The 24,505-nt window shown below is 66.5% G+C and overlaps 1 protein-coding gene across 3 annotated transcripts in view; it reads left to right on the top strand.

The window, feature by feature from the left end:
• The window catches only part of NAV1 (neuron navigator 1), a 129,674-nt gene that overhangs the window by 29,015 nt on the left and 76,154 nt on the right, over window positions 1–24,505 (top strand). For 2 of the 3 annotated variants that reach the window (XM_037160888.2, XM_053659526.1), the window contains exons 2-4: window positions 1,831–2,560; window positions 6,389–6,492; window positions 16,302–17,084. In XM_037160888.2, the coding sequence (XP_037016783.2) occupies window positions 1,872–2,560; window positions 6,389–6,492; window positions 16,302–17,084 (1,576 nt within the window). In that variant the 5' untranslated portion in view covers window positions 1,831–1,871. The remainder of the gene's footprint in view (window positions 1–1,830; window positions 2,561–6,388; window positions 6,493–16,301; window positions 17,085–24,505) is intronic. The other variant, XM_053659527.1, reaches the window with a different exon arrangement.

The raw sequence follows: 24,505 nt of genomic DNA on the forward strand, positions 1-24,505 counted from the left end.
CTAACCCCCCCCACCCCCCCCTCCGTGCTGGAGTCCAGACTCCTCCTCCTTCCCCACGCACGGCCAGCTTTCGCCCCCCACTCCCATTTTGAAGCCGGTAAACAAGGCGCCAGGGAAGAGAAATGAGGTGCCCGATTTATTCAGCCCGCGATGGTCTCGGGGGATCCCGCACCCAGAGTCCCACCTCCAGACTTTCCTGTTTGGTTTTATTTATTTTTCTTTCTTTCTTAGATTAAAAAAAAAAAGCATATCCAACCTCTGGTGCTGTGAGTACCTTGTTCTGGTCTTCGGAGCCTCCCCCCAGTGCCAGTGCCCGAGCGCAGGGGGCGCCTTTCCAGCCCCGGCTGGGGAGCTGTCCATCAGCACCACCGCACCCCACCGGGGTGCCCACCCCGCCCGCCCCGCCCCACTGCAGCCTGGCAGGGCCTCCAGACCCGAGAGGGACCCAGAACACAGTGCCCGCCTTCCCTCCATTAACTGCCCCCGGCGGCCCCAGAGCTGAGGGAGCTGATGCCGGAGCTCTTGCCACTGTCTGAGCCGGAGTGAAGTATTTATGGGCCGAAGAGACTTCCTGGCTCTGGGTGTGCAGAGCACCGAGCCAGGAGCCTGAATTTGTCCCGACGGGGCTGGAGCCAGGACGCTCCTGCCCAAAGCCTGGGAGCCTGGGAGCCTGGGAGCGGAGGGGCGCGGGGGAGGCCTGGATTTGGCCGCAGGGTGAGCCGCGGGGCAGAGCCGTCTCAGTCTCGGCCGGAGCCAGGCTGTCTGGGCTGGACCTCGGCTCTGCTGTCCTTGAGCTGTGGGGCCGGGACCTGTTCTTCGGCCTCTCTGTGCTTGGAGCCCCTGCCCGGGAACCGGGAGTGGCAGGAATGGCAGGAATGGCAGGAATGGCACCCACACACGGGCGCCCTCAGCAAATACAGGAAAAGCACTGAACACAGGCTGGTGTCCGCAGCTGCGGCTGAAACCGAAGCTGCAGCGGACAGGAGAGCGAGAGCGCAGACGGGTCCCGGAGGGAAGGGACGTGTGGGGGGGCCGCACCCCAGGACGGGGGCCGGGCTGTCCCCCTCAGCACCAGCCTCACCGCTGGCCGGCCACCCACCTGCACGTCCCAGCTGTGTCTGACCAAGGCTCCTCCCCTCCCCGCGGTGCCTGCTGTCGCTTTTGTTGTTGTTTGGCTTTATTTTCCTTACCTGAGGACATGGTCTCATTGCTTTCAGAGAAGAAGGGAAGGAGGGAGGGAGAGAAACATCGATACGAGAGAGAAGCTTTGATTGGTTGCTTCCTATACGCGCCCACACACCGGCCAGGGGTCCAACCCGCAGCCTAGGCAGGTGGCCTGATGGGGTTCGAACCCGCAACCCCTGCATTATAGGACAGCCCTCCAACCAGCTGAGCCACACCAGCCAGGACACTGTCGTTTCCTGAGCACCTACTGTGTGCCTGATGCTGTGCTAGGTGTTCACCCTCATGCTCTTATTTAATCTCTACAAACCCCACGGCTGCCCACTGTGGGTGAGGACCTCGGGCTCAGGAAAACTCAGTAACTGGTCTGAAGCCGCGTGGTAGTGGTAGCAGAGCCGGGACCTGAATCCTGCTCTTCCTGTGTCGGAGGCTCCACACTTCCTGTCCTCCCGTGGGTGGGCAGTGAGCACTGTTTTCCCGTCCAGCGTGGACTGTGGAGGCCACAGGCTTCTGCTCCCCCTTCCCACGGGAGGCGCTGGGGGCACCATGCAGCTCAGCCTCCAGTCTGGGCACCGGGGGCACCGGGGGCACCGTGGTTTCCTGCCAGGGCACAGCCGCTGACGGTCTTCTCTCTCTCCGCTCTCCCAGGACGCGAGCCTGCCCTGCCGGCCGTGCTGACCACGAGCGGGATGGCCAATGTGGGCTCCGCCAGCCGCCCGCACTACGGCTCTTCCATCCCGGTGCCCCGCGCCGCCTCCCAGACCCGGACCCCCACCCCGGGCGCCTCGCCCCAGCTGCACCCGCGCCAGGCCGGCCTGGCCCTGAGCCCTCAGCGGGCAGCCTCCCCGAGGCTGGGCAAGGCCACGGGATCCCCCCGGGCCTCCTCCCCGAGGGCCTCCCGGGGCAGAGGCTCCCCGAAGCCTGCCGGGGCGGTGAGGGAGTCAGCCGAAGGTGCCGACGGCCTCTCCAGCTCCCCATGGAGCAGTCCCCGGGCACCCCCCAAAGCAGCCCCGTCCGGCCGAGCAGGGCCCAGAAGAGCCGGGGAGACACAGAGCTGGAAGGGGCGGAGGAAGGCGGCCCGGGAGGGGATTCCAGTCCGCCAGGCCCGGGGCAGGAGTCCGGCCCGGACGAGCTCCCACGAAGAAACCCGACTGCCGGAGACTCCTGAAGGTCCAAAGCCGCCGCACTGCCCAGGGAAAGGTCCAAGAGGGAAGAACTGCACAAGCTCTGGGGTCCCCGGTTCTTCGGGGGCCTCCTCCCCGGCCTGCAGCCCTGAGCAGAGCCGACGCCCCGTGCTGGCCCCGGGGCCCATCAGCTTCTCCTCCGTCCATCCGCAGGGCCCCCCCGCCACGGCCACCGTGGCCCCCTTCCAGTACAGGTGAGTGGGCAGCAGGCCCGGGGCCCGAACCTGGGGGGCTCCTGCTGGTGGGGGGCTGGGGGGCCCTGTGGTGGGGGGAAGGTGGGTAGGGGGGCCCCAGAGGGGAGGCCGGGCACCGTCTTGGGGCTGGAGACATAAAACAGGAACCGAGACAAGCTCCTCCACACCGAGGCTCCGAGCACACTCAGGTGCAGGAGGAGAGTACCCTAAACGCCCCATCTCCTCTCTGGGAAGGGATGAGACCTGCAGTAGCGTCTTTTTTAAAAGATTTTACTTATTTATTTTTAAAGAGGGGAAGGGAGGGAGAAAGAGAGAGAGAGAAACATCAATGTGTGGTTGCCTCTCACACGCCCCCCACTGGGGACCTGGCCCACAATTTAGGCATGTGCTGTGACTGGGAATCGAACTGGTGACCCTTTGGTTGGCAGGCCAGCACTCAGTCCACTGAGCCACAGCAGCCAGGGCTGTGTCAGGATCCTGTAGAGGCTTCAGCAGGTCCTTGGGGGGGGGGGGGCTCGGCCCAGTCCTGCCCAGATCACCTGGGACCAGGAGTGGGGCACTGCACTGCCGAGTCAGGGACTTCACTGTCATGGGCCACGTCTTAACTGCTCCTCCGTGGGGGCCCATCACGCGTGTGCCTGTCTGTCTGTCTGCACGTCTGGTTTTGCGCCTTGCATTCCGAGGAGAGTGCGTAAAGGTTCTCAAACGGTCGTGGGGGCCGCCCGCCCTGCGGGGGGCGGTGGCCCGGCCCCTGCTCCAAGCCCCCCGGTCAGCCAGCTGGCCCATCCAGCTTTTCTCAGACACGGCGCGTTGAGAGCACAGAAAACAGATGCTTCGGTCAGCTCTGCTCTTCCAGTAAAAACACAGCTCTGTACTAAAAGGACCGCATAAGCAAACCGAACGTTAATTACCGAGTCTTACACAGTCCAGAAACATTCCCATGCAGATGAAGCCCCTCTGGGACTCAGCCGACTGCCTGGGTTTCTTCCCTGTGCAGCTGTGTTAACGCTCAGGTGTGCGGGGCCGGGAGCTCTCCCCTCCTGCGCTGGACCTGGGGCCTCAGGCGGCCCAGCATCCGCGGGTGGGGGTGGGGTGGGGCTGCAGGGAGCGTTAACTTCTGCACGAGACACCAACCGGCGATGGTCCCTGGAGAGTATAAGGTCCTGGAGTACCATGGTCGCCGGGGCCCGGGTCAGCGGCGAGGACGCCAGCAGTCCCATTGCGTTCTGCACGCGGCCAGGCCTCGTTTAGAGAGTTCCGGTGGGGGTGCCACACTGGGAAGGGTCATGGACGCGCAACGCCACCCCCAGAGCGAGACCGGCGCGTTGGCCAGGGACCGGGAGAGTGGCACAGCGACAGGATGAGGAAGGGAACCGAGTGGGCGGCGGAAGAGAGAGGCCCGCCAGGGTCTGCCAGCTGTTGGGGACTCTCTGAGACGGAGCTGGCTGGCCCTGCTGGACACAGCGCCGAGGAGCGGGGCCAGCGGCTCGGGGCTCACGCCTGAGCAGGGACAGACCCGGAGCTCGGTGGGAAGCCCCTTCCAACCAGAGGTTCAGAAATGACCGGCCGGTGTCTTCAAGCAGCAGCAGGCCATCCTCCTGGGGGTCCCTACCCACCGAAGCATCTCTCCGGTTGCACAGCCCACACAGGGTCCCTTTTCCTGAGAAGCCTGCTGTCTCTGGTGACCCCCTCCACTGACACAGTCTCTCGAGGAAGCGGAAACGCGTGGCAGACCCTCCCGCGTGGGGCAGGACGCTTCCCTGGAGACCCCACGGCCATCCCCCAGCCCACGTCCAGCATTCTGAACCCCGTCTTTGGGGGAGAGCGTCTGGGCATTAAACTGCTTTGGCTTTTCCATCTTCCACCCGGCAGGTCCGCTGCTGTAGGAGAATCTGACATTGGCCACACGGGCAGGGTGTCCTCCTCTGAACGTTTCGGCACAGCCTGCACAGACTGGGCCCTGCGCGTGTCCACCTCACACGCAAGTGCCAGGGTGTCAGGGTCTCTTCTGCCCCCAGGTCCCGCCCCTTTCAGACCCTGGATCCGGGCCCTGGTTCAGGCAACGGGAGGTGAGGACCGTGGACACCCCAGGGCACGGCAGGCAGGTGGGCAGGCGCCCAGCTCACCTGCGAGGCTTGGCGCTGGCACCAGGGCAGCCCTGCCAAGGGCCAGTTGCATAGCCAGGGACGTGCCATCTGCGCCCTGGAAGTCACAGCCCTGCCACTTTCGTGGAAACCTGCTCTCCACCCCCGCACCTCAGCTTCCACAAAGCTCCCGCCCAGTCGCCCTGGCCTACTTGTCCCAGCGGCGACCTCGGGAGCCTGCTCCCCGGCCCCATCCTCACAGCCGCCCCTCGTCCAGGGTCTGGGGCAGGGCAGCCCTCCCCAGGGAGTTTCTGTCCTGCCTCTGCTCCCACCCAGCTCTCATCCCCTCCAGACACCCTGCTCTTGGGACCACTCGGTCCCCCGCGTGGGGTCCCGTGGGGTCTTCAGCAGTGTCACCAGCGCTGTGTGCCGTTCCCACCCACCAAGCGTTTCCCCCCAACGTCCGCTCCACCCTTCAGGGGCTGCACGGGCTCCGTGCACCGCCAGACCTTCAGGGCCACTCGCTGCACCTGGGCCCGAGTCCTGTACCCACAGCGCTGTCCACGCCGGAAGGGAGACGCGGGGCCTGGCCAGGGTGGGGTGGTACAGAGCCGGCGGAGGTGGAGAGGTGTCAGCCTCCCTCCTCAGTGTCCCTGGAGGTGGAGGGTCGGCGGCCCGGGCCCTGGGTCGAGTGTTACAACAATGGCAGCAGTAACCACGGCAGCAAATGAGTCTTGTTTCTAATACCGGCCGTTGCCCCTGCTGCGGGTCAGATGAGCCCGCTCCGTGCACACTCACCGTCATCCAGCAAGACGTGCAGGCCTCCCACGGTGCTCACGGTCCCTTCCGGCACGTCCTGCGCCTGCTGGCCAGCGGGTCCTCCCCCACTGCCCACGCCCAGGTCCCCTCCCATGGCTCCCACCGGTCAGCCCCAGACCGGCAGATGGGCCTGGGCCTCGGGACTCATGGCTCCCTCTCCCCACTCCGGTGATGACACACGGAGGTGGAAGGAATCACTCTGTGTCACCCGGCCAGGCGATGGCAGTGCTGCTGTCTGGGTGTCAAAGAAGTAAAAACCAGAGAGAGAGCCGTGCCCCCAACCCCGGCCACCCCAGGACCAGATCCGCTTCCCCTCCCACCTGCACAGCCCTCCCCGCCCCCTCCTGCCCAGCTGCCAAAGGGCCCATTTAGCTGGAGCCGCCAGAGCTGCACGGCTCCGGAGCCCAGGGTAATTGCCTGTAATGAACGCCTGCCCAGCCTTTGCTCCTGGGAGCGGCCTGCTGGACCCGAGCTCTCGGTGCTCCTGGTGCTCCTGGAGCCGGTCCCCGGAGGCCCCCCCCGCCCCCGCTGCTGCCACTGGCTGCACGAGGCGTGAGTGGCCAGAGCTGAGCCTGCCCCTCCCTCTTCCTGGCCTCACGGCCTGGACAGTGCCGGGGCTGGGGAAACCTGAGGGCTGATGTCTCCCCACTCCCCACTGTCACTCACGTGCAGTCAGGGACCTCGGCTCAGAGGGAGCTCTTCCCTGGTGGCTGCCATCCACACACAGGTCCCCGTGCTGCATGGGTCGTGCACGTTTGTGGGGGTCTGTGCCCTCGGGGGCGCCCCCTTCCTCCGCCCCACTCTGTCAGGAGGAGACTCGCTGCCTCCCTGTGTGCCCGTCAGGGAAGCCCAGGCCCTGGGGGGCTTCCTCAGCCCCGTAGAGAGGCTTTGAGGCCACGAGTGACCACAGTTCTCTGTCCCACAGGTTGCAGACAGACCTCGAACCCGGGCCCCCGCTCCAGGGCAGCTGGGCCTTGGATGGCTACCCCACGCCCCCCGGCGGGACCGAGGATGGCTTCTCCAGCGTGGGTGAGTGGTCCGGGAGAGGGACCCCCTCCTGGGGTGGGAGCCCAGGGTGCTCCTGCACTCACGGGGCCAGCACTTCACTGCGGGGCGCCGGCCTGGGATACACTCTGAGCTTCGGCCGAGCTTGACTCAGCCCGGGGCCAGGCCTCCGATCCAGGAGCACGTGAAGGCCAGGCCAGGAAGGTGTCCGGCAGGTGCCATGTTTACCCAAAGCTCAGGCTGTGGGAGTTCCCCGGGCGGTGACAGGGACCCACGCTGGGAGGGCAGAGCCCAGGTTGCTGTGCGGGCGTGGGCTCCAGGGCCGCAGCCAGGTCCCCACTTGCCCCCTGCTGGCCACAGCTTCCTGCCCCGGCCCACCTTCAGCGGCCGTGTCCTGGGGCGTCCCGAGTCGCAGCTGGTCCTCTGGCGCCGGCCCCGCTGGTAACGGGGCCTCAGGAACCAGATGGCGAGACTTTGCCGGAAAGAGCGATGTTCTGAAAGGGCAGCTGTTGCAGGGGCGTCAGACTTCCTGTGACCTTAGAGAAATCCCTGGGGGACAGTTGGGATCCCCCCCAGGGTGGCGGGAGGCACCCTGTGCAGGGAGCAGCTCTGTCCTCCAGTTTTGCAGAAAAAGGGACGCTTGTCCGAGGGAAGGCATGACTTTGCTTTTGACAAACCCTCAACTGCCACCGCTCCAGCTCAGTGGCCTGCTGCAGGGGCAGTGCAGGGCAGGGGACACAGGTGTCCTTGGACCTGGTGATGTGTCATTCCTCACTTTGCTGTCCCCTGAGGGGCAGGGCTCGCCTGTCCCACTCGGCCTTGGGACTGGGCCCCCTGAGCCGTCTCCAGTGCAGCCGCTGCAGCCCCCAAATCGGAGCGGCCGCCTGCCCCCCCCACCGCTCGCCTCCCAAAGAAGGAGCCGCGGGGGGGGGGGGGGGACCGGGGTATGACCGCAGGGGCACAAAGGAAGCCCAGCCTCAGTGGGAAGCCGTCCCGATCAGAATGTGGTAACTGGGAAACTATGTCTCTATTTTTACATCCGCTGCTTTGTTAGTGCAACGGCTTCCGTATGGGAGCCACATGGCCGCAGCCCTCGGTCACCACCGAGCCGGCTCATGGTCGTGATGAACATCCGATGCACAGGGCGACCCCAGGGGCCCCCCCAGGCTTGTCAGCCAGCAGACACCTTGCCAGCTCGATCTGAAAGCGCGTGTGACCCTGAGGGGCAGAGTGCTGGGATGCTGGGCGGTGGGCTTCCTCCGGGCTCCCGGGGGGTGTCCACAGTGCTGCGTGGGCTCTGGCACCGGCGGTGGTCAAGGTGACCCATCCAGGCCGACCGTGCGCCGCGGCTCCCTGACGGGTGGGAATGGGGGGATCTGGGGCCTGTCCGTGCCTGGTGTGGGGGGTGGGGGGCTGTACCCTCTGTTGAGCTGCGGGACAACAGCCAAGAGCGAGCCGAGCATGGCTCCCACGTACGCCCTGCACCCTGTGAACCTCACTCACTCAACACGCCGTCGGGGAACATTTGCTGACCTTCCCGGAGGCACAGGTGGCGTGATGCAGTGCCCAGGCCGCCACCAGACCTTCTCTGAGAGCCCAGCGTGGCCAGGCCGGCGCGTCTGCACCCACGCGTGCGAGGCTGCCTGCAGGGGTGACTCGGAAAGGCCGCCGGGACGGGCCCTTAATTGGTTCCACGCTGTGACACATCTGAAGAAGCGCTGAGTGGACACAAATGAGGGGACTTGCCTCATCGGAACGTGTGTCCCCGGGGACAGCAGAGGCCCCGGGTGCCGTGCGGGGGTGGTGTGGAGCCTGCCCCCACGCTGGGTTCGCTCCCTCCTGCGTCCTCACCCACGTGGAGTGGGCCCCACCTCAAAGCCGCAGTGAAGTGTTTCGCGTCTCGTGGCAGCAGGAGGGGGGACAGAGTCTTGCTTCCCAGAAAACGTGCGACCCCGGCGTGCCCTTGGCCGGGTGGAGCAAGCTCTGGCGGCCGTCCCAGCAGCAAGGGGGGCTTCTGGTGGGCCTGGGGCAGCGCCCAAGCACAGAGCTCTTCTGGGAGTGCCAGGCCAAGTCTGAGCTTCCCGGGCTGCGAGGGACTCGGCATCAGAAGACACAGAAAGCCACAGCCCTGACACTGTCCACGCGCCTCCCCGTACGGGGACGCGCCGAGCTCCACGCGGCCCCGTGGAGATGGCGACCATCATTTCCTGACCGCCTCCTACCTGCAGGGCGTCACGTCCTCCTTGCGCGCCTGGCACAGCCCTTTGCAGATCTCGCTGTTGTTCGGGGGCAGGTGAGGAGACTGAGCTCAGAGAGGCGCTGGGGACACACAGCTGGGGCCGCGCCAGGGTTTCGGTCCAGGCTTGTCAGAAAGCCACGCTTGTCCAGTGTCACCCTGTTAACTGTCCCGGCTCAGCCTGGTCCCCCAACCTCTGCCAAGTGCAGGGGAAGGAGCAGGCCAGTGAGCCACAGCCCCCCGCCCAGCAGGCCCGGGGTGTCACCGCTGCTGTCCTCCCAAAGCCACGTCGGTTCTTGCGGAGCTCACACTGTTGCATCCCCTGCCCTCTGGGGACGTCCGGGCAGAGCTGCGCCTGCTGTCCCAGCCATCCGTGCAGAGAGGACACGCAGACAATGGACTGGAAAACAGGCCTCCCTCCGGGCCGATGGCGTTAGCTGTGTTCTCCAGGCTCACTCGGGTCAGTGCCCGGTAGGCAGGGCAGTGTGCCGGGGCCTGGGGACCTGGTCGATGAACATAATCGCCACCTGGGACCAAGTGGACTTCCGGGAGCTGGGACAGATGTCAGATGAATCGGAAGACAGCAGCTGATAGCACCTCTAACCCTCCACTTTGCGGACATCGGGACCCCCAGTTCTACAGTGGAAGGAATCAAAAACCTCCCGGGCTGGAGAGTCAGGCTTCACGGAGAGCTGGATGCGATGAGGGTCAGGGCCAGGGCCAGGGCCGGGGAGGGCGGACGGCTGCTGGGTCACCCGGCTCTCGAGTTCCTCCCGCCTGCACCCAGGGACCGTCAGGCACTGGGATGTAAAGCGTCGGGTCAGGTGGGCAGAGGACTTCCAAGCCCCCCGTTGGGGGGAGGAACCGCCCTTGGCACCGTCCAGGGGCAGGCGAGACCCCCGCGCTCACTGTGTCCTTCCTGCCCGAGCCCCTGGGTTCCGTGGGGGCGGGAAGCACGGGGGGGGGGTGTCAGCGCCTGGTGACGAAACCCGGCCGTGGGGACAGGAAGTTCCTGCCCCACACTGAACGCCCACCCAGTGCGCCTGAGAGCGCTCTTCACACTCGAAGTGTTTTTATACGCCCAGTAATTGCCAGCGATTATTCTATTAAAATCCACGGAGCCGCAGACCCACGCCACACCTCTGCACAGTTTAACGCCTCGGAGGAAATCCTACGAAGCCTCAGAAAGCGCAGGGGTGCCGACCGAGAAAGGGAGGACAGCCCTCGCTGTTGGGGACGGGGCCGGGCACATTTGTCCAGGCGGCAAGCAGGCCAGGCGTCCGTCCCGCTGGTTCAGGGTCAGGTGCCCGAGGTTCTCCTTGCTCTTGCCGTTGCCTTTCGGCGTTTGGCACCAAGGAGCTGCCTCAGAGCTGGGGGGGGCGTGACGTCTCCCCGACACGAACCTCGTATTTGATGGTTGGCCTCACGGACCCGCCGCATCCACGGGGAAGCCTGCAGGGCAGGCCAGACCTGGCCACCTCGGGGTGGGGCCTCGGGGTTTTGTGTGCTGGGTGCTTGGGTTTCCTTGACCCACAGTGACGTGCTGAGGCTCATTACAACCAGGTCAGCTCTGCCCTAAGGCAGAACGTTGCATGAGCTTGTCTCTGAGCTTCCGCTCGGCACTGGGATGCGGTGACCTTAAAGTGACCGGCTCTGCAGGGACGTGGACGGGTCAGGTTTGTGCCCACGTTGAAGTTCGCTCCCCTACCCTGTCCGGAGGGTCCCCTGCAGGCTCGCTGCTGCCCTGACACCGGCTCGGAGCGGCCCCGCCTAAGGAAGGCGCAGAGGGGCCCAAGGCAGAGACCCGCTCCCCGTGGGAGGTCAGGGAGCCCTGTCCTGAGCCCGGTCCAAAGAAGAAAAGGAAGGAGACACCCAGAGCCCCCTGCTGGGGGAGAGAGACCCCCTAATCCAGCCTACGGGTCAGGACAGGAGCCGAACGAAGCCCAGCCCAGCCCTCAGTCAGGCCTCCCAGCCTGGGACCCTGGGTTGCCGCCAAGGGACCAGCTGCTGAAGGAGGGTCCCTCCTCGGCTCGGAGGGAGCGGTCCCTCGGCCACGTGTCCTCTCCCCCTGGGGCCACTGGGCCCAGAGCACCGGCCCTGAAGAGAAGGCCTATGTCCCTCCCAGCCTCGGAGAGACTGGTCCTCTAGCGGGGCCACTGTCCTCAGACTCCGGGCCTGGTCTCTGTGCTCCTGCTCTGCACCCTCAGGTGGGGGTCTGCTGGGTAGAGGCTGGGGGTGGGGGGCGCGGATGGGTCCAGCTCCCAGGGATGTAGGTGTCGGCAGGCCTCTCCCAGCACGTCCACCCTCCGGAAGCCGCGCAGGAGAGAGGGGCGCCAGAAGGCAGACCGGGGCCCACGGCTCCCGGCCCCCCTCCAGCCTCCGTTTGCCAAGCCTCCTGTTTTCCCAGGCAGGCAGGCAGCTGGTCTCCTCTGAGCCCACACACCTGAGCTCATGGCCCAGAAGAGAAGTCCCCAACCCTGGGCTCGGGCAGCCTCCAGGGACAGAGCCAGGCCTCAGTGACCAACACTGCGCCAAGCAAAAGTGGTGGCTGGGCTGTGAGGAGGCTGGCGGATGCATCAGGGAGGGCTTCCTGGATGAGGCGTGAGCAGCTGCTGCCTCTGTGGTGGAGGCGTCCACTGGCCCCTCTCCTTCCCCGGGTGGCAGGGAGGGTGGGGCTCGAGTTCCAGCTGGGACGGCCCCTGGTGCCAGGTGCCCCAAGGACACCTTGCCCACTCCTGCCCCTGCCTCCCAGGGGTGGGGCCGAACTCTGCCCCAACCTCCGAGCAGCGCAGACCTCCCCCAGATGGGGGCCGAGGGGTCTCAGGTGCGATGTGTGCGGGGGTCGTTCCCCTGAAGGCTGCGGCACAGACAGGTGTGTGCTGGCTGAGCAATGGCCCGGGGCTGCGGAAGGGAGGGACACCGTCCCGGAGCCCAGCACCCCTCAGCACGCCAGCTGCTCCTTCTCTGGCCGAGGGTTTCCGGGAGGTCCCCGCTATTCACGTCCTGGACATACACACTCTGAGTCACACGCTCACTGACTTCACCCGTCGTCGTCATTCAGCAGATATTCCTGAGAGCCCCACTGTGCGCAGACAGCTGGGAGGGGGTTGGAGAAAAAGCCCATCCTTGGTGAACCAGTGCATGAAGAGTGTTGGCACGGGCGCCCGGCGGGTGTCCGGGGGGTCTCTGGGAACAGTGTGGGGTCAGGGGCGGCGTCCAGAGGACCCAGCAGCAAAGGCAGCTCCCCCCCCCCCGAGTCGTCCCGTCTGGGTGGTGCGGGCTCCAGCCCCGCTCGGCACAGGCCGGACCACTGGCAGAGTCTCCACGCCTCGCTCCCATGCAGCCACCTCGGCTCGGCAGCGAATTCTGGCAACACAGTCACAGTTCTGCAAATGCGGCCAGGGCCCACTGTCCTCCCTGCCACCAGCATCCCCACCCAGCTCCAAGTCACCCCCAGCCACCTGCCCACTGCCCTCCCTCAGACCCCGCCTGCTCGCAGGTTACCTTTCAAGGTCAACCTCCCAAGGTCAGCCGGGTGGGGCAGCCCTGCCCCCCTCCCACCTTCTCTTCCTCTCTCCCCACCCTCAGCAGTCCCCACCCAAACCAGTGGGCAGAGCCCCCAGGCCCCTCCACCAGACAGCCAGGACCCCCCTCGAAGTCGCAGGGTGAGAAGTGCAACCCCGCTGCCTCTTTCCTCGGCTCTTAGCCTCTGTCTTCTTTCCTCGACTTGGTTTAGGTTGTTGCTCAGCACAGGGAGTCCAGCCACTCAGCCCCCCCATCACAGGAAGGGGAGCGGGGGGAGGGGAAGAGCTGGGGGAGCCTGGGGTTTGGGGACTGGCATGATTCTGAAGCCGCCTCTTTCCCTGCCCCCTCCTTCGGAAACACGGCAGGACCCAGTCTCCGCTGTAGGCCACCCAGCATCCCCTCCCCTTGTCACATGGCTCCTCTTGACCCGCAGCCTCTCTCTGTGGGGGACGCTTCGCAGCCTGTCCGTCTGGTGAGCGGGAGGGGCTCAGAGCTGGGTTTGGGTGTGGGGTGGCAGGGGAGGCCCCTCTCTTCTTAGGACTCACTCCAGTAGACCTGCCATCACAGTGGCTTTAGGGACCGGCCCTGGGAGTGGCTGTCGCCCCAGCAGCAGAGCCTCCCTCGGCAGCAGGGCATGGTGGGAAACTCAGGAAGTGAGAGGGATGAGAAAGAGGTTGCCCTGGGGAGCGTCTGACAGTTCCAGAGAGCCAAGAGGACTGTGTAAAGGGACCGGCCGCCACACGGCCACAGTGAGACCCTTTAAAGGGTGGCTGGGGAAGGTGGCCTGTGGACGGAGGGAGGACTGACTCTCAAGGGATCCGCGCTGAGTGAGCCCGTCAGAGCAGCCTGGCAGGTGTTTCTGCGGAACACGCCCACGGGCAGCCAGGAGTTCAGAAGCACCTGCGGCCTGGAGGGCGTGGCAGGGGACCGTGCGCTTGCCTTGCAGGGCAGGGTTTCAGGGGCCGCCTCCTGGAGGGAGGGAGGGAAAGGACTTGGGTCCTGGGGCGCTGTTCTTGGAGAGGAGGCTCGCAGGAGCCAGAGGAGGGGTACAGAGAGGGGGTGGGGGAGTCAGGTCACCAGGGGGCGAGGAGGGTCGTGTCCCCAGGCATCCAGCGACGTGAGGTGCCAGTTGGACAGTGACAAGTGGGACCACGTTTTGTGCAGTACCAGGGATGAGTGTGACGGGACCTACAACTGTGGGTACCAGAGACAGGGCAGGGGGTGTGCCGAGGTGACCCCAGGGAAAGAGCACCGGGCTCTGCCTACAGCTGGGTGAGCGGGTGGGATGCAAGGGTGGGCCAGGCCTTCCGACCAGAGGGCCCCGGTTCACGCCTCCTTGTCTGGCAGGGGAGATGGATTCATGAGCAGGAAAAGGCCTCGCAGAGAGACAACAAACAGGACCCCCCACCAAGGGCAGGTCGGAGAGCACACGCCCCCAGAGTCTCGGTGGCTCTTTGCAGGAAAGGGGACCCTCCCTCGTGATTGGGTCGCACGTGTCTCGGCACATTGGAGAGTGGCCGCGGGCCAGGGGGAGGAGTTTGCACGTGGCCTCTACCGCATGGAAGGGGAGGGTGTGGCGGCCCAGCGGTGTGGTGCTCAGGTCCTTCCTTGGGCCCGGACCCCGGATTTGGGCAGGATCCTGAGTGGCTCCTGTGTCCAGAGAGGACGTCTCCGGCTTGGCCTTGGGACATCCCTGCTGTGCCCAGGTCAGGCTCTGGCACGGCACCACTGCAGTCCCTTTAACCAGATCCTTACGGCCTGTCATTTGCTGTCACAAACCCTGGCTCTGCTGGGAGCTTCTGAAGGGCCGGACACAGGCCCTGGGGCCACACCGCCCTGTGCCCTCAGGTACAGGACCCCCTAGCAAACCTCTGCTCTCGACTTCTTCCCTCCCAGCCCTGCAGGTGCTGTCGGTGCGGGGCCAGCCTGCCAGCCGCCTGCCCTGCCCTCGGTCTGACCCTCGCTGTGACCGCACCGTAGCCCAGGGACCTGCCCCACTGCCCCCCTTCTCCCGCAGTGGGCCTGCTCTGCAGGCCCCAGGCTCACTCTTGTTCTTGCACTTAGTGCACACACACCTGCGTGTGTCTTACCTGCGACAAACGTGTGGGTCTGTGTGACGCCACTTTTCCCCAGGGACAGGGCTGTTCCTTTCCCGGGTCTTCCTCATCTGTCTCGTCGTTTTCCCTGCCACACACTGACACCCGAGGGCAGGATCTGGGTCCCTGAGGCCCAGCCAGGGGGTCTGAGCTTCTTACCAAACCCCCCTCTGCCGGAGACCCCTGTGTGCCCAGCACTGCAGGCTGCTCTGCTGGGGTCCCTGTAACTGGAGGGGTCGCGGCCTCTCAGCCCAGCCCTGGGGTTACTGAAGGCGGGATCCTGAGACGCACCAGGGGCAGGCAGGGTCCACTTCTAGTGTCCAGCAGCCAGGCCTCCGAGTCCATTCAGCCCCCCAGCTGCAGCGCAGACCCGCGCAAGGTGTGGAGACACCGTCCCGCCTGCGGACAGCTCCAGGGCTGGGCAGGGGGAGGACAGATAGAGGCGCACGGGCCCTGGTGTGAGGACGATGCGGCGCCAGGAGAGGCTGTGAAAAGTGACACGCAGACACACGGCCTCTTCAGGTGCTGGTGAAGGGAAGAGGGAGCCAGATTGGGCCGCTCGGGGGTGGGCGGGCAGACAGCCTGAGGACCCATGCTGGCCGGCGGAGGGGCCGAGGGGTGCTACCCTTGGGGCTGCCCCTCCTGGAGCAAGCTCTGCCTTCAGAGACACCCCCCGGGTGTCTCAGCCTCTTTCTCGTCTGAGGACTATCTGCTCTGGCAACTTGGCCCTGACACCAGAGACCACGGAAGGGTGGGCCGTGTCCCCCTACTGAGGGACAGCCCCAGCCAACCTGCTGCCTCTGTCCGCCGCCCCCCCAGTCTCCCCCCCACTCCCGGGCCCAGGGCAGCCTCCCTTTAACTGGCAGGCAAGAAAGCCCCTGGGGTGGGCCCTGAACTTCACGCTTGCAGAGCCCTTCCTCTGGTGCGGCCTGCATCACCGCTGCTGGGAGAGAAGGTGGAGAGCCAGGGTGGGGGGGCGTGCAGTGACTTTGACAAGGTCATGCAGCCGATTAGAATAGGCGCCCAAAATCCTGACCCCAAGAATTGGCCTTTTCCTTCAGTGCCCCAACCCCCTCCCCAGTCCCCCGCACCCGCCCCCCCCCCCCCCCCAGGCCCTGGCTCCAAGCCCCCTTGGGAGGGCAGCCTGGTGCCTCGGAGGCTGAACCAGGTGGGGCCTGGAGCCTCCTGGGCGAAACCAGAAGGTCTGAAGAACAAGCCACCTGGCTACTCCTCCCCAGCAGCCACCCCGGGCCCCAGGAGCCCACCCTGGCTTCGTGGGAGCTGCTGTCTCAGTGTTTCTACCTGTGCCCTCCGGTCTCCGCCCCAGCTGCTTCCCACCCTCGCCAGGCTCGGTGGGGGCCCACCCCCTCTGCGCCCGAAGCCAGCAGAAAAACCGATGCATCCGTCACCTCTGCCCACCCCGCTCTGGGTACCCCAACTCATCCGCCCCTGCATCTCGGCAGCAAACACCACCCCCTCTAAGCCAGAAATAGACACAGCTCTCGCCCCCACCCCTCCCTGCGCGCACTCCTCCCCTGCCTGGTTGCGCCGCCTCCCCTCCCTCTTCCCTCCCTCCCTCCAAGCCGCTGCCGCAGCCCCGGCTCCAGCGGGCGAGCGGGCGGGCGGAGAGAGCGCTGCCGCCGAACGCCCCAGGACCCTGGGGTGGGGGTGGGGGCAGGCTTCGGGGCTTCCATTCTTCCTTCGGTTGATTTTTACATTTTAATTTGTATTTCCCCGCCCGCCCCTTTTTCTCCACCCCCGCCCCTCCGCTCCACGTTTCCTCTCTCTTTCCTTTCCCTGGCTTCCTTCCTTGCGTGTCTTCTGCGCCCCCCGGCTGGGCTTGGCTTGCCGCCCTCCCTCCCTCCGCCCTCCGCCCTCCCCCTTCCTCTCCCTTCTTCCTCGGTTTCTTCCGTCCTTTCTCTCCCCTCCCCTCCCCCGCCTCCTCCTCCCCGCGCTCCCCCGCCCGGTGCCTGCAGACGCGCGGATCGTCCCTGCGCTCCTCGCGGGCAGAATGCTGGGCAGCAGCGTCAAGAGCGCGCAGCCGGAGGTGGAGCTGCACGGCTGCGGCGCCGAGGGTGCGGACGAGCCCCGGGGCGCGGGGAGGACGGCCGCGGCAGACGGCAGAGCCATGCTCCCCAAGCGCGCCAAGGCGCCCGGCGGCGGCGGCATGGCCAAGGCCAGCGCGGCGGAGCTGAAGGTCTTCAAGTCCGGCAGTGTGGACAGTCGAGTCCCCGGCGGGCCGCCCGCCTCCAACCTGCGCAAGCAGAAGTCGCTCACCAACCTGTCGTTCCTCACGGACTCCGAGAAGAAGCTGCAGCTGTACGAGCCCCAGTGGAGCGACGACATGGCCAAGGCGCCCAAGGGCTTGGGCAAGGCGGGGCCCAAGGGCCGCGAGGGCCCGCTGATGTCGAAGACGCTGTCCAAGTCGGAGCACTCGCTCTTCCAGGCCAAGGGCAGCCCGGCCGGCGGTGCCAAGACCCCCCTGGCTCCGCTGGCGCCCAGCCTGGGAAAGCCCAGCCGGATCCCGCGCGGCCCCTACGCCGAGGTCAAGCCGCTCAGCAAGGCTCCGGAGGCGGCGGTCAGCGACGACGGCAAGTCGGATGACGAGCTGCTCTCCAGCAAGGTCAAGGCACAGAAGGGCTCCGGGCCGGTGCCCCCCGCCAAGGGCCAGGAGGAGCGCGCTTTCCTCAAGGTGGACCCCGAGCTGGTCGTGACGGTGCTGGGGGACCTAGAGCAGCTTCTCTTCAGCCAGATGCTCGGTGAGTCCTGCCGCCGGCCCCTGCTTGTCCTTCCTCCTTTCTCCCAGCCAGCCGCAAGGGAAGGTGTGGGGAGCGCGCCCCCCCCCGCCCCGCCCCCCGTCGGGCTCTCCAGGTCGGCGGTGAGAGGGCGCTGCGCCCAGATGCGCGGGGCTGAAGTGCACCTCCTCACGAATGTCCCCAGCGGGAAGCCCTGCTGTCGCCCGCCGGGGGTGAGGCCGGACAATGGGCGCAGGGCCGTAGATGCTCAGTAACGGAGCCTCGTAGCTCCTTCCTCGAGTCTGAAACCCCAGAATCCTAACACGGCGGAAGTGGGGCCGATGGCGCCTCAGCGGTGCTGCGGGCTGCACCCTCTCAGCGCATCCAGCATTGCTGGGGGGCGGGGGGGCGGACGGAGCGGGGTCCCGGGGACACGTGTGTGGGAAGCAGATGTGAGGCCGCCGGCCCCGAGCAGAGCTGAGGCCCCACTTCCTCTGTGGGTCCCCGGTGGGAACTCGGGTCGGATATCCCGGGTGTGAGGCTCTGGCAAGGGGACGCGACTGGGGCCGCAGCGGCGGCGCGCAGGCAGCTGCGCGCATCTGGATGCGCGTCCCATCCCTCCTCCTGGCTCCAGCCCGAGCCCCAACCCCCGGATTTTACAGAGCGTGGAGAGGTCCGGGCTTTCTCCCGAGCCTCCTGGTTGACTGGGCAGCCGGCGCCCTGGGGCCGAGGGAAGCCGAGCCGCGGGAAGGGAGGAACAAAGCTCGCTCTGGCGGAGGAAGCCCAGAGAGCGGCTCCATTGTTCTCCGAGCCTGGCGTCTGTGCAGAAAACCTGAGGGGCCCCGGAACTGCGCCCGGGCTGGTTTGCCAGGGTCCCCGGCCGGGAGAGGACAGACGGGGCCGCGCAGGATGCGAGGCCGCGGCGCTTCGGGAGCCCGCACGGCCGCGCTGAGGCCGCGGGAGGACAGCGCCGGCCTGGGGCCCGCGGGGCCACGGTGGCTCCGCGGACTTGTTGCGGTGGTTGGGATGTGGGTTCTGGGCGCCCGGGGACAGAGCTGCCCGGGTACCAGGCTGGTGCCCGCCCCGCGGGGGCTGGGAAGGGGCGTGTCCGCTCGCATGTGCGGGGGCGGGGCTGCGTCCGAGTGACCGTCTGGCAGAGGTGGAGGGGCGGGCGGGAATGGACGCGGACAGAGGGGTGTCGGCCTGCAGAGGCTGCGCGGGAGGCCGGTGGGCCCTGCCGCAGTCCCCTAGGAGCCCCGACCCGGGTTCGGGCCAGGGGCGAGGATGCGGGGCTTCGCTGGGGAGGCCGCCCGTGGGCTTGGCAGGGACAAGCAGGGCTGGGGTTGCAGGTGCAGATGCCGACCGGTGACCTCCGCGGTGCGCCAGCCTGTGCCCAGGGCTGCCAGGGGGTGAGACAGACAATAAGAGCAAAGAGAACCTTCTGCCTGGAGCAGGGCCCGGGAGGAAAGGAGAGGGGTCGCCTGATGGAGCAGGATGGGCTGAGAGGCCTGCCCCGGGCCTGGGTCAGGAGTGACCCTGAACCCTGGCCAGGCCTGGGGAGGAGGGGGCACCAGGTGGGTGAAGTGGAGGCAGGCAGAGGAGAGGGAAGCTGCCCCCACGGGGCTGATGGGGTGTGAGAGACTCAGCAGCACACCGAGGGCACAGGGGTGTTTTCAAGGTCAAGGCTGTGCCACTTTAGGATGAGGGAGCTGACCCTGGCTGTCCCCAGGCTGGGAGGTCCCAGCTGCCCCAGCGCCTCGCTGCCTGGACGAGGCCTCCTTAGTGGCTTCTCAAGAGGCAGCAGCGGCAGACACGCTGACCAGTGGCCCTCGGGCTGCGGTCCCCACTGCTGCTCAGCACTGTCACCCCTCAGGGCCCACCCACGGGGGCCTCTCCGCAGACTGGGAGGTGAGGAGGGAGCGAGCCCTCCCACTCCCGGGGGCAAAAGGCAGGTCAGCAGCTTCCAGGGCCGGAGACTCCACTGTGGTCCGTCCTGGTGGAAGGCAGACTCCTCCGTCCAGCTCCCCCAAAGAGGCCGGGCTGAGACCAGGGCCTCCCCCAGACCACCAGCCCTGCCATGGGGACCCCTCAGAGGGTGAGCTCCGGCGGGGCCAGAGGGCTGGGAAGTCCTATGTCCAGCTTGCTGTCCTGTCCACAGCCCTGAGGACCCCAGGCGGGTGGGGGTGGAGGGCAGACTGGTGGGTGGTGGGCGGGGACAGGCCTCCGTGGGGAGCAGGGTGGCCTCCGGAGACAGGGATGCTGCTGTCGTGGTGTCTCCCGAAGGTGGCTGCAGACACAGGGCGTTTGCTCCCCACTGCGAGCCTGGGAGTCCGGCGAAAGGCACTCCTGGTACCATCTCAGCCCCAAGAAGCTGCCAAGACCCAGTTTCTGAAGGAGGGGGTGAGGCAGCTCGGAGTAAGAGTCTTTCTGGAATGAAAGGGAACAGCTGAAACCTGATCGCCCCTCCCCGAAATCAGCTGGGGCCCAGATGGCCCAGGCGGCCTGCCCCACCCCCACCTCGGAGCTGCCAGATCACCAGGGTCCCAGTGGAGCACCCCAAGAGGAACCGCAGAGACGCAGGGGCCGAGGATGGACGCCCAAGGGCGCGGCCCATCCCAGGCGGCAGAGGCCTCTGGGCACAGCCGGCCGAGTGGTCCCAGGCCTGGGGCGGCGTTCCACCGCGACGCCCAGGCCCCCTTCCTGGGGGTCCTGAGCTTCTCCACCTCCTCTGGGACTCAGCGTCCGTCCCTCCGTGTCCGTTCCGGGGACTGGAGGAGACCCTGCCCTGGCCCCTCCTCACTGACAGGGCTTGGGGATCAGGGCAGAGAAGGTGGCCGGACCTTGGCGCTGCCCCAGGTCACTGGAGGAGAGCGGTTCCTAGTCCACTCCAGCCCGGGCCACCATCCCTGCCTCCTTGACCCGGGGCCAAGCACCCCGACTCCCATCTGTCAGCTCCCTAAACGTTTCCCCTCTAACCTTCCAGGAGAAGGGGTGAATGGGGCGGTGAGGCAGCCCCAGGTCGGGGTATAAAGGGACTCGGGATGGTGCTGGTGCCACATCCTCACCCAGGTGTCAGCGCCTAGGCCAGGGGTTGCTGTGGCAACAGCCAGGCCCTCTGAGGAGCCAGGCAGGTCTGGTCTCTCAGCCTGGGGGTGGGGGTGGGTTTGGGGGACGCGTGTGAGGGCGGATCGGCACCGTGGAGGGTGTCCTGGGACGTGGGGAGGAGGGGAGGGGAGCTACGGGTTCGAAAGCAGCTTTTTCTTTTTGTTCCCTGTCCTGGGGGGTGGCCGGGGTGGTCGTGGGTTCGCTGATGCTCAGCGCAGACAGGCGAGGTGTGCAGGCTTCCCCGGCACCCTCAGGTCAGACACTCTGCACCGTGAACCATGAGATGCCTCCCCTGGGGTCCCCGAGACCTAGCAGGAGAGTGGGGCTCACTGCTCGCTTCCCACCCCCCGCCACCCCCTGCAGAAGCTGGAGGACCTTTGTAGAAGCCAGGCTGATGGCGGGGGCAGCCGGTGTGCGCCTGGGTGTGCGCCTGGGTGTGCTCACAGGAACCGCCTGGGCCCTTCTCGCTGGGAGGCATCCTGGGGCATGAAGCCTGGCTTCCAGGGGAACATGTGTTTTCTCAGCGTGTTCGGGAAGTTGCTTCCCAGGCTCAGTGTCCAGCAGGGGCCAGGCCCAGGTCCTGTTTTCCGACACCTTTCTCCTGTTCCACACACATCACCCCCCCACATCTGAAACTGTGACTGGGTCTGACCTGCCCCAACCCTGGGCCACCAGCACGGGACACGGTCTCCTCTGCTTGCCTCCAGCGCTGCCCCTCCCCACACCTGTCCCTCTGCACACACCCTGGCACCTCCTGGCCTCTGACCCCAGGGAGACAGGTACAGGTGGGGCTCAGTGGGAGAGAGCCCTGAGGGTGCGTTTCTGCAGGTCAGCACCCTGCCATCTCCCTCGGCCGCGTGTGGCGGTGTCTCCCCGCGCAGCCCGGGGTGGGGGAGCCCGCCCTTCCTCTGAGCAGAACGCGCCGCCCCTCACCCCTCCCCGGCGTCTCTCGGAGCGCAGAATGGCTGAGCCGCCCACCTAGAGCCGGAATGAATCTGTCTCTAGACAGGTGGGTGTTCTGTTTACATGCTCCTAGTGACGGCGCGCTCACTACCTTATTTTCCTGGAAAGCACTCCATGTCGGAAAGCCGGGGAGCATGGATGCTTTCTCCTGAAAGTGTCCGCCTGTGGTCCCAACCTGCTGCCTCTCACAGTCCCCCTTTCCTGGGCCAGAGGCCAGACCCCTGTCCGTTTCCTGCCGCATCTTTTCTTGTGAAGTAAGAAGATGGAAGGAGGGGCCAGACCTGTCCCCCTTGTTCCTGGGTCTGGTCTTGTCCAGCCCCACCTGGACCCCCGCCCCTCCTCCTCACGGCTGCACCCCAGCACCTGGCTGAGTTTCCTCCTGGCCCAGCCGGGCCCTCCGCCCTCCGCCCGGACCCGCGTCAGTGCCAGTGGAGGGGAAGTGCGCGCCCCGTGCTTCTTGCCGGCGTGGGCTGACCTCCTCCACAGCCTGTTCGGATTACCCAGACGTGTTTGATGTCCGGGAGTGGGCAGCCCTGGCCAGCGCCCGAAGCCAGCACACCCCCCACACCTGCCTCGCACCTCCCACCTGGCCTCCTTGGTGGGGAGGAAATTAGAGCCTCGTGGATCCTCTCTGCCTGTTCCAGAGCCCCCGCCAAGTCTGGGGTGCAGGCGGGAGGAGGCCCCAGGAGCCATGTTTGTCCCCCAGCTGGAGGCGGGGGGAGGGTCAGATGTGCCGGTTCCCGGCAGGACCGCTGCTGTGAGCCAAGTATGGGCCCAGCGGGAGTGTGCCAGACGCGGCGGGGGGCTTGGGGCTCCTCATCTCTTGTCGGCACCCCCGCTCCAGCACGGCAGAGGGTGGGAGGAGGTGTTGGTCCTGGTGCCCCCAGGGGTGGGAGCACAGAGCTCAGTCCACCTGTGGTGCCGGGCTCAGCCCAGGAGTTTTGGCTCCGGGTGGCTCCCGACTCACTGCCAACACCGCCGCCCTTGTGGTCCCACGTGTGACACTCGGCCCTTGTCCGGTTCAGCTCCAGCCCAACCTCAGCCAGGCGGCGGGGGCCCGCCTGGCCGGAGCCACCCTGGCTCTATTTTGGACGTGGCTACCATGCATTCCGTGGTCACAGGGCGGGCGGCAACTCCGCAGAGCCGGCTGGAGTCTGAGCGGCAGCTCTGGGGGACGCTGACCCGTCACCCACAGAGAAAGCAGGCACTTTCTCCAGAAGGCGGCTGTGTCAGAACGTCACAGGGTGACGACGTGTCGGGGCCGCAGCTCGTCTGGAAGTGCCGGGAAGGCCGGGCAGAGGCAGGGGGACCAACTGGAGGGGGTGGCAGGCGTCGTCCACCACGGCCCCTTCTGCTCCCATTTCCGGGCCGTTCCGATCAGGAGCCCTGCCTGCATCAGGGTGAAATGGTCAGCGTCCTCATTTCCGGGCAGGCATGGGGACTCAGGCCCGGCCCAAAGCTTGGCCCTGGGCCCGTCTGTCCCCCGTGCACCCCAGGGCCCCTGTCCCAGGTCCTCCCATTGGCCGAGAGCCTCCTGGCATTTTGGAAAGGTCCTCCCAGGGCTGAGGCATGAGGCCCTTCCTGTGGCCTCTGCTCGCACAGCTGGGAGGACATCTGGGGAGGAGCACAGCCAAGGCAGCCTGGCCCCCTCCCTTATCTCCGGCGCAGCGGGGGTGGGGGGAGACAGGTGCACGGGCGGACCCGCCGTTTCCCACGGGCTGCGCCCCGGTGGGGGCCAGGGTGCGGGCCCGGGAGGGCTGTGCCTTAGGGTGGGATGTCTGATGGGGGTGGGAAGGAATTTGCCTCAGAAGACCTGGCCCTGGGGCGGGGGTCCTGCCGAGTTCCCACTCTGCCTGGAGATCGGGTTTCCTGCCCAGTCTTAAAGTCCCCAGCTTCTCGACGCAAGCTGTTGGCAGCCTCTCTGGCTGCCTGAAGTCACCCCCTTACTCTCTGGGGGTCCTGGGAGAAAGGGCACAGACTACCGTACCGGGGTCGAGCACACAGGGGAAGGGGGCGGACGGGCCAGAGGTCCACGGGGCCGCTGTACTCCCAGCTGGACCCCACTCAGGTGCCGTGAGCCACCGTGCGATGCGCCTGTGCCCAGGTTGCTGGTGCACCTCTGTCCGCACGGGCGCGGCGCGAGAGTCAAGAAAAAACCCCTCCGTCAGCTTTGTCGTGAGATTTTGGGGTGGCGGTTTTACTGTCTGGCTTCTGACTATGGCTGGTGCCCATTTCGACGCCTGGAGTCGTGGAGGGATGGGAAGGAGCTGTGTGCGTGGGCAGGGGATGCTGAGTCCCTCCGGGTGGGGTCGGAGGCCGTGGGAACAGGCACAGAAAGGGGGCCGGAGGCTTCGGGCCCCCACCGTCTTCCCTGCAGACCCTCTGTCCCCAGCCCACGGCTCTCCATCTGCCTGTGGGGGAGGCCAGCTTCCCGCTCTCTCTTGCTTCACTCTCGCTTCTTGCGTGTTCGGGGACTGCAAACTGACACTATCGTCAGCACGAGCCAGACAGAATTGGAAGGGAATCTGTCCCCACACCCACTGTCGTTCTCCCTCCTTCCAAAGAAAAAGAAATCGTACCTCGTCTGGAGCAGCCCTGTGTGTAGGAAAGGAGTCTGGGAGGAGGGCCAGATGGGGTGGGGGATGGTGTGCAAGGGACCGGCCCTGATACCCACTGACGAGGGACCAGGACAGAGTGAGCAGGAAGGGCTGAGGTTCGGCTCAGAGAGCTGGTGGTGGTGACGAGTGCGACCTCGCTGCTGGTGCCCGTCCCACGGGTGGTGACTCCCAGGTCCCCGTTGCTGGAGGGAGTCCCCCACCTCATTGGCTATAAAGAACTTGCCGGAAACCTGGCCCTGGGAGCCCACAGCCGGAGCCCACTGCCCTGGCTCCAGACAAGGACCTCTGCCCCGTGGCAGGAAAAGCCTGGCTCTGGCCTTCAAGAAGGAACAGTGCTACTCCTCATTTTAAACCTGACGCTCAGCCAGAGGGAGTGTGAGCACTTCACTGCTTCCTCGCGAGCTCGCTCTTCTGGGCCCAGACAACGCAGCAGAAGTCAGGGAAATTTATTTCAGAGCGCAGCACGGACCTATCCCCGAGCTCGGTGGTCTGCTTCTTAGATGTGAGCCGGGGGCCTGGTCTGCAGTGCGTGGGCCGTGGGCCGGCCGGCGGCCGCGGATGGGGGCAGCGTCGGGCGCCGTGGGAGGCCTGCAGGCAGACTGTGTTTCTGCCGTCCTCTCCTGGTGGAGTAGCAGCCGGCGGGCGGTGGCGCGGGGGCTCTGAGGCTGGGATATGCACATCCACCCCCGCGGACTGGGTCTCCAGTGCCCCAAACTGAGGTTCCCGTCCCAGCCAAGCCCGGGTCACAGCTGGGAGGGT

Source organism: Artibeus jamaicensis, unplaced genomic scaffold, assembly GCF_021234435.1.
Source record: "Artibeus jamaicensis isolate MK-2021 breed Jamaican fruit bat unplaced genomic scaffold, CSHL_Jam_final scaffold_754, whole genome shotgun sequence".
Lineage (NCBI taxonomy): Eukaryota > Metazoa > Chordata > Mammalia > Chiroptera > Phyllostomidae > Artibeus > Artibeus jamaicensis.